Below are 13,445 nucleotides of genomic sequence, written 5' to 3' on the forward strand. Positions count from 1 at the left end.
GGATAAAGTGTGCAGCATCCTGCCATCATCTAAAAGACACGCTGTGGGTCGGCAATACTTTGGACGCCACATACGTTGAATTAGTTCTGACACTGGAGATTTACGCCGATACCCTGGGGCTCGACATTAATCTGTTCTGTCTAATAAGCATCTTCATGTGTCAAACTCGCTCAACCGCCGCCACAGGCTTTAAACTCAGATATACGAAATAGGAGGGTATTTTATTATGTGTATATGTATTATGACACTGTGGTGATTAGTATTGGAAAGTTCACATGAATTACATAACATAATATCATGTTGCAAGCAGGTGGGTGACAGACATGATGTCTTCAGCAGCAGCAGCAGTATTCCTGTCCATCTACTGCGATTATTTACAGGCATTTCTGCCAATAAATAGTTTGAATTCAAGATAAAAGTTTGCCATGCAAGTTAAATCCTGACTTCTGTGTATCAGGATCATGCTGTCTAACGTTCTGATGTATTTTCAGATACCAGGAACTCACCGGATACCTCGTTATACGCTAACCTTGGATGCTATTCTTACTGTATTGCAACCAGGGTGGGATAAAGTTATTACACTAAGGGTGCAGTCTGCATTTTTCTGCAGCTACAGGCATTTCCAAAACACCCAGCCCCCCCCCCCATATGTGTGCTGCAAAGACATTTTTAAACTCTGCAAAAGATGCCTCAGCTACAGCAGGCTCACTGCACTTACACACTGCTTGCATTAATGCTGTTTTGTTCTTATTCAATACAATCCACTGGCTGTGTGTGTCAGCGTTGTTTACCTGTTCTCCCCTTTTGCATTTGAAGGTGGTGGGTGTAGAACTGTTTGGTTGTCCTCCATATCCACGACACATTTTGTATTCAGTTCAATTTCTGTAGAGAGAAGTTTGTTGGGAAAAGTAAAGCGGAATGCGGGGGTGTGAACAAAAAAAAGAGTCAAATCCGAGCTTTACTTTCTTTAAAACCTATTCAGGCTACTCAAATCTGACTCCAGGCTCGTAACTCAAGCTGAGAGCAGCAATGGCGAAGAAATCAAAAACTTTATGATAACGTAGCATGAAACCGAGGAGACAGAAATGCGATTTGTTTATTTTTTTCGTGCAAAACAGAAATCATGGTTGTAACACTTACCCCTGCGGTTCATGGGCCGGACTCTCACTGCAACTTTTACCTTTGTATCCGACATTTTCGTCCACTTTTCTCTCCCACCCTGTCTATGCGCCGAGCTATCAATGTATAGTCTGTGAATCCCCGACGAGAAGCCCGGATTTCTGCCAGCCAAAAAAACAAAAAAAAGAAACGGCAGCAGACTCTAGTTAAAACAACCACAAAAGAGTCCACACCTCGATGAAAAGAGATAGGAATATGTTCATTTTTTCCCCCTCCTTTATATCCATCCGGGTTCGCTTTTTGTGCAAATCCAGCACTCTGCTCCAGCCCCAGACAGCATCCCCACCGCCATCTTCCACTGGGAGCACGACTGCTATCCTCTGGCAGACTGGAGACGGCTGTGCCAGAGAGGGGGAGAGGATTTACGCACCGCGCCGCTTATCGGGGAAGAGGAGGTGGGGTGGATAACCAGTGGACGAAAAATGTTAGGCTGTCTGACAAGCTGATGTACATGCACCAATGATAAGCATCATCTAAAGACAGAATGACGAGCACAGGGGTTATTAAAAAGGAAGTTTACACAGTCATAAAAAAAAAACGTCTGTCTTTCTCTGACACAGGCTGATTGTTTCAGCTACTGTTTATTTTTTAAGTAAAGGAACTTATTATTAGTATGACTGATGATTCATATTAAACACTTGTATTATGTACTGTAGCAGCAGGGCTGTAGCCTGGTTTTTATAAACACTGAGGGCAGGAGTCCAAGTATGCCCCCCACACTTCTCACCACAGCTCATATTATTGACGACCCAACCAAAAAGAGCATGGCAATGATTTAGATATTTCTTTAATGTCACAAAGTATCTTACTTGTATGTTTGTCTGTTCATCACACATATCCCCACTGAAAAGAAATGTAAGATGAAATGTAGATTGCGCTTTAGGGGACTTAAATTCCATGTGAAAGTAAAATACTGAAGATACCTGAGTATCCACTGTGTAGCTACAGCACTGTTTAGCAGTAGTTCCCAAACTTTTCACCTCATGAAAATGAAGCAATTTGTATTTGTTCAATCTCTCATCGCTGATTTATGGCCCTGTGAACGTGAATAGTGATTTCTCTTCCTCCTCTTCGATTGTTTTATTTCAAGGATTTCTATGGCCTCAAAAGGCAAATGCATCCAGTATTTCACAAGAAAACAGCTAACATAAACAAACAAATTATCCCAAAAAATGTAGTTTCTCTTTTCTTACCCCTTTAATTGTCTTGTGGCCCCTCAAATTATTCAAGATCTCCTCTTTGGGAGGTCCTAACTCTCTGGTTGGGAAGTAGTTAGATTTTGTAAATACTACAATTTTATTCCCAAAACCAGAACAATAACAACAATGACAAATACATTAGTTTGATATAACTGCATAATAATTGCATATACATAGATTTTATGTATGTATGTGTACAACAAAGCTTACAGTAGCCTCTAACACACATTTTATTTTATTTACAGTTATAATTTTTAATGGAAAAATGTTTTTAATGTAAAACTAATTCATATTTATAAATAGTATTACCAGATCACCTCATCACTTAATAATATAAAAAACTACATTTCACATAGTCCACTCTAGACCTGTTTATACATGAGCTATAAGACGGGTCTAGCATCAGATTTAGCAGAATAAATCTTCACTGTATTATCTCCACTGTCCAGAATGACCAGCGTGTTCTTCAGTGACACCAGTCCAACTGGGCGGATAAGGTGGTCTCCCACCAGAGGAGTCAGGACTGGGCCATTCTGGAGCTTCCCCAAACTCCAAATCATCCCGTGATTGGAATCAATCACAATCACATCTCCATCTCTGTCGAAGGCCACGCCTGACATGTTCAACCTCACCATGGACTGCAGGGTCAGACTAAAATTGTCTGTCTGATAAAGGAGGTTGAAGTCTTTTGAAAACACTTTCAGCCGTGTGTGTTGGTGCCTCCCTGATGGATGTGTGTCATCAGGTAAATGCTCCATCACTGCAGTGTTCCCAGTTACCCAACAGGAGGCCACTACTTTTGGATGCTCTAGGTCTGAAATGGCTGTTTGATGCTCCAGGATGAGACCACGAGTATAGTCCACTTTTATCTGAGAAAGTGTGCCAGCCTGAACGTCCGATACCAGGATGTCACCATGGCTGTCTGTGTCCACACCCCAGGGCATCTGGAAGGAATCTTTGACCGTCAACACATGGTTCCCCCTGGAGGTGAAAACCTTCACAGCTTTATCCCCTGCATCGGTCACCACCATGTACCCACAGGGACTCACCGCCACATCTACTGGATGACAGATCTCACCAATGGCTCGTCCTCTTCGGCCAAAACTGTGCAGCTTCTTGCCCTGTGGACTGAACACCGCCACCCTGTTCTCTCCATCATGCACCACCACTATTGTCCCTGCAGACCCCAACACAGCTATCCCAGAGGGGTTGATAAGAGTCCCCCACCCACCAAAAGCTGTGGAGAGGTGCAGAGCTGTGGATGTCAGACCTGTAGCCAAGCCTAGGCCTCCCTTTGCCCTGTGAGGAGTAGCAGAGGATGTGGGACTCCAAGACAACAACAACTCCTGCAGGTCACTCAGAACCTGGCAGTGGGAGGTGCCGTCAACACTGCACAGCTGTCGACAGAACGGGCACTCCAGCTTCCTTAGGAGAGGGTGGGACAGAGCTGTGATGCATTCCAGACAGAGTACATGGCCACAGGAAAGGTTCTGTGGTCGGTGCTCCCTCTGCTGAGTGCTGAACTTCTCGAAGCAGACCTTACACTCCAGTAAGTTGATCTGGATCTCTCTCAGAATCCCCTCAGGACTCAGGCTGCCACGACTTGGGGAACCAGGACTCATGGCCATGACTCAAATATCCAGATTTCCTTTAAACCTACTGATAGAGGCAGCAGGAGGTTCAGGAAACAAAAACCAAAAAAAGAAAAGCTGGTGATTTAAGTGAGATGGAGAGAATGATGAAGAGAGGAATATGAGAACAGAGCACTGCAACATTTTTGTCAACACACTCATGTCCTGTGCTGTAGGCCCAAAGGGTCACGTGGCGTTTTTGCACAACAGTAAGGCTCTCTGCTGCCCTCCTCTGGAAATCAACTTACACACAAACTGTAGCGGTTGAGTGGTTTTATTTTAAACACACAGCAGATGAGAACAGCAGAAAAAACGTAATTACTTGTTTTATATGTATATTAGGTAATAAAACATAAAGGTATATCACTGGTTTCAACACCAGGAGAGATGTCACGGTGTACATTAGTACTCACTGTGGGGTGACAGCTGCTGAAAACTCCTTCTAGATATACCTATGCTAGTACTGTTCATGTTAAGGACTGTATCTTTTCCCAGGGAACATCAACCCTACCTTAAAACCTTGTTGTAGGTCAGCACGAGGCAGCTATTTCAGTCTGTTTCATGGTGTGCAGACCGTGTGAAATCTGATCCGAGACAGGCAGTGCTTGAGTCAGCCAATCCAGCACTCCTTTACTGCAGCAGGGTGCTCTCCAGGGGTTGAGCAAGGTCATTCATGATTTTTTATTGTTATGTATTCTAACAGTCTCCCACTTACATTAATGTAATGGCAAGTACAAACAAATGTATTTAATAAGTAATAAAGGCATTTATTGTTGAAAGTAGGGTGTATGTGTAGCGCTGCAGCGCTAAAAAAAACAAGGGCAAATATCCCCAATAACAACTCACAAAGATTTTAAGAGGAAATGTAAAACATTTTAATATGTGTCATTATTTCACAGTGAAAAAGAACAGCACAAGTCATTTTCGACAGAATTGCTTTTGGCAAATGACATCTATATCCAGAGACAATGTACCATTTATAGTGTCTACTGTAGCACGGGAGCCTGGTCCATTCCACAGAGGTCAACGTCTGGATTGTCGAGGATTATGATGGATATTTCTGTACTGAGATGATGCTGACAGAGCAAGTGAAAATAAACCTTTAGTAAAGCACTCGAAGCACAGAAGAATCAAACACAGAAAGCCCAAATTTAGTACAAACTGAGAAAAGTTGGGAATATAAAACAACATGCAAAGAGGCACAAGGGGTAAATTAAAATGTTACAGTGAAAAAAATAAAAATAACAATACTGGCATCCTGGTGTGTGGTGTAATATAGAACTGTTGACTACTCTTTTCCTACTAAAACACTTTGATTTGATTTGACACAGCCATGCAAATGCAATATATGCAATAACAAGAAGGTTGACAGTAAAACGACGCCACCTGCACACAGACAGGACATGCAGGAATTTGAATAATTGCCCTCCGTTATCAGTACAGTAAAAAAAAAAAAAAAAAATGATAGCAGCCACAGATGGACAGGAGAATAAAATCACCCAAGGTCACAATGATTCACAAAATACTCAAACATTACAAAATGTACAGTATTTGCAAGAAAACATTCTGAAAAGTGCTTAAACTGTGTGCTTTGCTTTGTTCCAGGTCAAACACAAACCTCAGTTGATACTAAGCTAAAGCTGTCTTGCATTGAAATCCTGCCCACATTCAAGCCCACGAAACAAGTGTGAACATCAATGATGTAAATAGACAATCAATAACAGATACTAATAAAAGACTTTAGCCTTTCTGTGCTATAAACAGAGGCTCCATAATAATGTGATAGATTCTACATAATGGCTTTTAACATTGAAATGCGTTGAACCGACATACTGGAGTTTAAGCTGATGTAGTCCAGTCAGATGTACATTAACCATCAATGATATACTGTATCATAGGATAAATGTTTGTAAATTATAGTTTATCAGCTACAATGATCATGCAGTCACATTTAGAATCGGCAATTTGTATTGCCCTTCTCTCACACACGCACAAAATACCACTCTTTCTCTCTCTCTCTTCACACACACAGAAACCTGTGATCAGTGGTTTAGGAGTTGTTTTTTTATGACTACAGCACTCAGTTAAGTGTGCGTCTCTGTAGTCCAAGCCTGCCTCTGTGCACTCCTAATAACACTGCATGGACCTGTTCTTCCGATTAGTCTCTCCTGTCTCTACTCCTTTACTGTAGGTGGGGGCTTTTTAGACTTAAATTACACCAGGAAATGGTTGAATCTTTACCCCCTTTTTCAACCTGTGATCCTTCACACCTGGCTCCTGGAGTGAGTTCAGGAGTCGCCCACCAGCCTCTAACTCCAACTCCTACTGGCTGTCCAGGCCGTTGATGGATTTGGTCTTTCCTGAGCCCTTTCCTCTACATCTGGTTGTAGGGCTGTCGCTGTCCACCTCTGTCTCTCCTGGAACATGAAACACTTGGAAATTAGTTTCTAAAAAGATGTGACTGAACTTTTCACAAAAACAGTACAAGTAAAGCACTATTCCAAACACTAGGGGTCAGACTTTCAAAGGATTACGGTTGAAAATGAATGTATAATTTTCTCAGCCGTTTTAATGTGGTTGATCAATTACAGTAAAATCATTGTACCTTTAAATCCTTCTGACAGGTAGTCAGCAGATTCTGCGTAATTACTGTCTTCACATTCTGAGAAGCTCTGTGAGAGAAGAGGTCAGACACATGACACACATACCATTAACTGGAAAGGGAACATACAGCAGCTAACCGACCTCGTGCAACATAGTACACTGAATGATGAAAAAGGTCTGAAAGTTAATATTCACTGAGGGTCTTCACCTATCGACTGAAGCAAGGCCTTTTTGTTACTCAGACATAGGTGTTATGTAAATGATTGCTGCAGTTTTATTTAGACATTATGGGACCTTCACAGAAAGCCATTATGCTTGTGCAACATTTGGCACCTCATACGTGAGCAGCAGCTGAGACCAGCGATGAGTTGACAATAATGATATCGAGGAAGAAGAGAAGGGTTTCTGAAAGGCTGCAACAATGATGGATTTTGTTGTGTTTGCAGCCTTAATTAATGATCATCATGAGGGTGAGGGACGCTCTCTCTCCATTTTCACAGTGACCCGACAAAACATTTTCTCACCAATCTTATACTTTCTTAGAGAGAATACCAGCTGCCTGCTTTCTACTGTCCATAGTGAACAGGGACTCACATTAAATCCTTAAAGTCTCCTCAAAGTGCTCTTAATAAGGTAAACAAGATATGTGAGTTTTTAGAAGTGTTATGGAAATGTGACATGGCCAACCTAGTAAGATTGCTGACTTTTATGTAAAAGGCGATTATTCTGACATGTGACCAAAACTCCTGCGATATTCACATAACAAGATGCATGTTTGTTTTAACACGTGTGTAAACCGTCACTGCCTTAAGGTTTTAAACAAACACATTATAAGCTGTTACACACACAAAAAAAAAAAAAACCAGTTACACAAAGCAAACATACCTTGTCTCTTGGACCATAAGTTTCAGCAACCCACACCATTCCATACAGGCACAGGAATGTAATGAAGGCCTGAAAACAGAACAAACAACAGAGATGGTTTAATGGTTCATGGAGAATCCATAGTCAATTCATTACAGCACATTAGGTTTTTCAAGTTAAAATGTTTTTCATGTTCAAACATGTGAAAAATGATGGTGTGTTGGCAGTATAGTTAAGGCACATGATTTCATGTATTTTATTTATTTATTTTTAAATTAATTGCCTTTATTGATAGTGACAGCTGCAGAGAGACAGGAAAGGGGTGCAAGAGAGAGAGGGATGACACCGCAGCTAAGGGCGCAGGTCGATCGACTGGGCCGCTGCAGCATCGTACAGGGTCGCCAGCTCTACCGACTGAGCTTACCGGGCACCCGATTTCATGTATTTTAAAGTACACAGAGGCAATTATTAACTGCAGAAGACGATAGTAAATTCATTTTGACACAAAAATGCAACAGCACTGTGATCCAGATCTTACCAAACAGAGTAGCCAGAGGAACACATAAAGGATTTGTGTTTTTGAGAACAAGTCCTGTCCAAACTTAATACACGCCAAGGCCTCCAGAAAGGCTATTGCCCTGTGAATGAGGAGAGAAAAAGCAACACACACAACTGAAACCTCTGACCCACATGCAGTAAACTTTCTCAAAACAAATATGCCTGTATGTGACTTTTCTCTGAGAGCAGTGCATATTTCACTTATCTGAACACAGTAACATTTGCTTAGGGAGATTTATTGCCCTTGTAGATAATTCAAAATCACCTCCTTTATTTGCCTTCACTGCTTGTGGCTGATACAGGAACACTACAGCCCTACATATAAACATGTGGCGTAGTACGACTGATTCTGGGGGTCTTTCTTGAAAATAAAAGGTTGCCCTGAAATTAGGTTTCACTTACCCAAACACCCAACACTGGGTCCCAACTCTCTTGCACTGTGTGTCTGTAAGGTACGCATAATACTGCCTGAAGCAAAACAAAAAAACAAACACAATGCAAACATCAGCATTTAACAAAATACAATATATATATTTAAAAAAACTGGCATCATCAGTTTCTAAGGATAATTTCTCAACTAATAAAGTTGCCTTTTGTGTTTTTACCTCACTGTTGGAGCTGTGATGATACCAATGAACAGGATCCGACACCAGCTAAGAGCATGGCTTGCAGGAAAGATGAAAATGTGCTTGAGGAAGAATGTGTTCAACTCCGTTAGCTATGGACAAAGAAGGGAAGTAAGGCAAAAGAAGAATGAAGATTTTCATGTGTAACTCCTATATATATATATATATATTATATAATATATATATATAGTAAATATATATATATATGTATATTATATATATATATATATATATATATAATATATAATGGTAAGTTGTCATATATATATATATGTTTTTTGTACACAGAGTGTCTGAATTAAAAGTTGCAAGAATTTAATAGACTAAATAATCCCAAATAAAGTATTACTTACTAATGATTCATTCAACATCTTTTCCAAATATTAATAGTTATGTTGTTGTTTGCCATGCCATGTGTTTTTTTGCACATGGCCAGTTGTATCATGGTCAGATAGCCAACTTGGCCAGTCAAGAACACTGGACTGTTTGGCCCTTAAAACGTATTGTTAAACAAGTACTGTACAGTATATATGAAAAGGGAAACAGTTACTACTACTACTACTACTATGTTCACCCAATATAGATGTGAATGCCCTTCAACGCCCTTAAAGTTACAAGTCAACATCAAATCCAGTGTGCCACAGTTCAGAGCCAACTCAACAAACACTATGTCACTGTTCTGCTACTTATGAACTACTTTATAGATTTATTTTCACAGGCTGTTTTTTCCCCGCAGTCATTTTCTCTTAGGATAGTGAGAAAAGCGCAGGTGTTACTAATGGCATTAACAATGGCTGCATTCTATTAAAGTGTGACAGGAAACCATGAATTGTAAATTGTTAAAGCAGTGTATTGTGTACAAAGTCAAATGCTTTAACACACTTTATTCTAACTTCTAGGTTACATCTCACAAAATGAGCTCATTGTTGTTGCTAATGTTATCTTAAAGCTAGAAAATATAAGCTAGCCATAGGTGTGCTTACACAAGGAATTGATAAATCCTACTGGAATTACACGTACTGTATCATTTCTTCACGGTTGTGCCCTTTGATCGTATAAGCTGCATTGCATATCTATCTTTAATTTCTCAAACTATGAATACATTTTCTTTTCTCTGTCATGAGCTGACTTTTGTATGACACGATGACTCTTCAGTGGCTTTGCAATGCCCCAGTCTGGGACCATAAATCTCTCTCACAGCAGACATTCTGATGTCACAGCAGGACAAGCACAGGTGTAGACAATAACATTTGATGGACAGCTCTGTTCCACTAACATGTGCCAGTGAGCCGTGCCAGTGAGACTGTGTGCATAAGGCAAGGGCCCTGGAACTGCCTAACCTACAAGTAATGCAGTCATCATTAATGTTATTAGTTACACCTGTTTTCAACAAGTCTAGATGTGTGCTGTTCGCTGTCTATTGCCAGTGCGTCTTAATTAGTGCTATATCACAGTCAGACACACTGAAAAGGTGAACCAGTTCAGCCTGTTGTTAAAAAATTTAGACAGAGCCAACAAATGTGAAAGAAATTTACAGTATGTTGCCTTCCATACAAGTTTAACTTTAAGATTACAGATTGATATTTTTGCCCCGTCTAATTTTTATGCTCCATGTAGAGTCTATTAATTGTTCTACAAAAATGTAGTTCTTACTCAAAACGACGTTGGGTACAGGGTAGGACTCTAACAAACCATGCAAGTCCCACTTGGATTAACAAATTGGCAACATTTCTAGCAGTTTGTTTTTGGGGACACTCTGTCCAAGTCCCTCCAATTTGCACTGGAAGATAATGAGAGGGAGGCCTGCTGCCATGTTATTCAGTCATTTGGCCTGGGGCCTGTGTGGTCGAACCCAGTGAAGAGCCGCTAAACTGTCACCACGCTGAGCAGAGCTGAACAGGTCCCCCAACTAATTCTCGAAAAACTGGTAATTACTATTTAAAGCCTCAAGGGAGTTGGGTCTGAAGGAGGGAGGGAGAGAGGGGTGGACAATTTTGTTTTATCACCACACTAAAAAAAAATCAGAGAAACAGCAGCTTTCGTCGCCATAGCAGTCAGTGGCTAGACCTTTGGCAGCCATAGTTGACTCTCCAGTGGAGAGCAATAGAGCTTACTCAAGTTCTCCATCCATGGTTTTCTCATTACCATAAATTGGTCCAAAGTAATCCAGCCTGTCTTTCACTCTTATGGGATTAGCTGTTAATATGTAAACAGCAGGACACTCGTGCATTATATGGATCCATGTGAGACAAGGTTTTAGATTTCAACAACGGTGGAGGCAATTAGATTAGCCTGGATTTAGCACGCAAAGCATGTGGGATGATCCCAAGTCAGCACTTAAGTCACCATGAGATGGCGAGTGAGGATTTCTCACTGACCCACCTGCCAGATGATCATGAACATATAGACACCCGTCACTCGCTGCAGGGAAGACTTCGGGTCAAGCCAGCGTACATAGGTCCAGCTTGCAGGGGTAAACTGTAACACGGCTCGTTTGATCTTCCCTGTGGTGGTGTGGATGTCCCTGTATGAGAAGCACAGGAGAAGGATTACAAAGACCTGCAGATAGATTTACAATAAGTATTGTGTTATTGCAGTAGACAAAGCCAGATGAAAGTAATGCCATCACATTAATCATTTAAGCACTCTTCCTTGATGAACTTGTGAGATCATATTTCAAAACTCATTTTTTTTTATATCATAAGATTGTATCTAGAAAGGCTTGCTACAGTGCAATAGACTTAAGTAAACTACCTTTTATTGGGATCACAATAAAGAAAACTTCTTAAATTTACATAATCAAGCATAAAGATTAAAACATTCTTTAGCTTGTGATATCCTTTCAGGCTACATTTTGCCTTTCAGTTTAAATCAAGGTACATATGGTCTTACTGCCACTATATTAGACGTATTGTTACTAAATCAGGGTTGATCCCATGAAATGCATGCACAAGGCTTAGAATCTAAACCCCACTTCACAACCTATAAATGGCTTAAAAAACAAACAAATGCAAAAGCTGGGTGTGTTTCTGCTGGTACTGTTTGCATAGACTTAAGATCAACACAAAACTGGATACAATTTTAATGCAGTTCATTCCCAGACTGCGAGTTCATACTTTATACTGGCCCAGTGGTAGGTCCTCATCTCCAAAAAGCGGCAGACGGTCATGCCAAGCCAGATGCCTCCTCCGTTACACAGCAGAATGTCCAGAATCACCTGGTCCCACCAGCACTCGGCAAAGTTAGGCAGCAGATGCATGAAGAATAGCTGTGGGAACAGGAGATTAGGAGGCTTTGAGAAGCTACGTCATCTATATATCTGAAGAACGGTGAACTTTTCAGCCTAGTATAACATTTAATAAATGTTACATAAAATGATTGAGAAGAGCCCAAAACCCCATCATTTTCCACTGTTTAAACCACTTACATGACTAGCTTAGTTGTCCTTAACATTTCCATCATAAAGAGAAAGAGACAGAGAGAAAGTGACAGGCCACAGAGTGCTAAGTGTGTGATAACCTCGTCTGGCGTGTGCTTCTTTACCTCAGTAAGCTCCCAGGTAATACTGATGGTCCAGCAGAGGCCATAGCTTCGGATGAGCAAGGCCTTCATACCCCAGCCCCAGAAATGGCTGAATGCAAAGATGTCAAAATGGCTCAGGATTCTCTCCCAGGTGATGACATGGCAGTTCACAGCATATTCCTGCAGAGAGCAGCACATATAGCCTCATTACAATGATTGATAATCCGCTGGTAGTGACCACAACTGTTGCATGCAAATCAATCTGAGAATTATTTTCCTGTGTAAGCCCACATCACTCACCATTATGTCTGCCTCCCTCTTGGCATAACGCAGGTTCGGGTCCAACCAGTACATTAGCTGCTTCACCTGCTGCCAGTTGAGGAAGATGATGAAAACCAGGAACAGGAAGTAGAGGACACTCAGACCTTAACAGCAGAGAGATGACATTAAGAAGGGAAATCTAAAAGGTCCAAACAAAAACTGTTTTTCGCCAATTTTCAGCAATACTCACCAAAAACTATTCGCCATATCGCTGGATGCGGTCTGGTGAACGGACCTATAGTGAGGGACATAAATATACTATGTCAGAGAAATAATTGACAACAAGGACACACGTTTCTTTATGATTTATTATGCCACAAATATGAATTGCTCTGGACACCTTTCTTTCCCCATTCCCACTGGTAGATATGATTCATGGCTTTGGGAAAGAGCTAAAATCTCTGTGGTGAGAACCGACTAACAATAAAGACCAAACTTTATTTATACAATCTATCCTATTTATCTATCTTCTATTTATTCCTCTCTTAATAAGGGTCCTTATGGGGGGTTATTTCTTGTCTAAGGGTGCCAAGTGAAGCAGTCATTATTATTTACTGTGCTAACATATGTCTGTTGGTGAAACACCTTCAGGCTAAATGAGGGCTATGCAAACAGACTCAAATAAAACTAAATATAATAACTTCAGTGTCCTTTCTTGCTCACCGTTAGGAAATGCCAAAACACTGATGATAAGGAAGAAGGAGATGACCAGGATGAGCCCCACCCAGAGATTGCTGTCAGGATTCCCATCATCTCTGCAGACAGGGTAAACACACAATGTCCCAACGAACAGTCAATATCAGCAGAAATACTGTAGAATATGTTAAACACACAATTGTATAAGTAATCTATGCTTCATATACACAGAAAACTGTACATTTTACCTTGTGTATATATATATATATATATATATATAGATATGTTCTTAATATATTATATGT

The 13,445-nt window shown here is 40.7% G+C and overlaps 3 protein-coding genes across 11 annotated transcripts in view; all 3 read right to left on the minus strand.

Moving 5' to 3' along the window:
- kif13a (kinesin family member 13A) overlaps positions 1-1,527 on the minus strand; it is a 45,457-nt gene extending 43,930 nt beyond the window's left edge. For 4 of the 6 annotated variants that reach the window (XM_035671963.1, XM_035671959.1, XM_035671960.1 and 1 more), the window contains exons 1-2: positions 1,141-1,527; positions 792-882 (exon numbers count right to left, since the gene is read on the minus strand). In XM_035671963.1, the coding sequence (XP_035527856.1) occupies positions 792-882; positions 1,141-1,195 (146 nt within the window). In that variant the 5' untranslated portion in view covers positions 1,196-1,527. The remainder of the gene's footprint in view (positions 1-791; positions 883-1,140) is intronic. The other 2 variants (XM_035671962.1, XM_035671961.1) reach the window with 1 other exon arrangement.
- Positions 1,528-1,950: 423 nt separating this feature from the next.
- Positions 1,951-4,565, minus strand: LOC118336326 (E3 ubiquitin-protein ligase NHLRC1-like). 4 transcript variants are annotated; one of them, XM_035672945.1, is made up of 2 exons: positions 4,521-4,565; positions 1,951-4,037 (listed from the first exon to the last, which is right to left on the minus strand). In XM_035672945.1, the coding sequence occupies exon 2, from the start codon at positions 4,004-4,006 to the stop codon at positions 2,762-2,764; it is 1,245 nt and encodes a 414-aa protein (XP_035528838.1). In that variant the 5' UTR covers positions 4,007-4,037; positions 4,521-4,565; the 3' UTR covers positions 1,951-2,761. The 4 variants fall into 4 exon arrangements, with proteins under 4 accessions (XP_035528838.1, XP_035528835.1, XP_035528837.1 ...); XM_035672942.1 differs by having other exon boundaries at positions 4,423-4,562; XM_035672944.1 differs by having other exon boundaries at positions 1,951-4,034; positions 4,423-4,560.
- Positions 4,566-4,860: 295 nt separating this feature from the next.
- Positions 4,861-13,259, minus strand: ptdss1a (phosphatidylserine synthase 1a; the record flags this gene model as incomplete). Its single annotated transcript, XM_035672989.1, is given in 12 exon segments — positions 4,861-6,426; positions 6,615-6,681; positions 7,499-7,567; positions 8,016-8,115; positions 8,438-8,503; positions 8,641-8,753; positions 11,044-11,185; positions 11,778-11,929; positions 12,205-12,363; positions 12,484-12,608; positions 12,695-12,739; positions 13,168-13,259. Coding segments are annotated over 12 exon segments (1,225 nt in total), but the record flags the coding sequence as incomplete, so codon positions are not given.
- Positions 13,260-13,445: the final 186 nt, after the last annotated feature.

Source organism: Morone saxatilis, unplaced genomic scaffold (assembly GCF_004916995.1).
Source record: "Morone saxatilis isolate NCDOM2014 unplaced genomic scaffold, NCSU_SB_2.0 Contig24, whole genome shotgun sequence".
In the NCBI taxonomy this organism is placed as follows: domain Eukaryota; kingdom Metazoa; phylum Chordata; class Actinopteri; family Moronidae; genus Morone; species Morone saxatilis.

Bases quoted from the DNA above. Each gene is read 5' to 3' on its own strand.
- LOC118336326 (XM_035672945.1), bottom strand. From the start codon at position 4,006: ATGGCCATGAGTCCTGGTTCCCCAAGTCGTGGCAGCCTGAGTCCTGAG.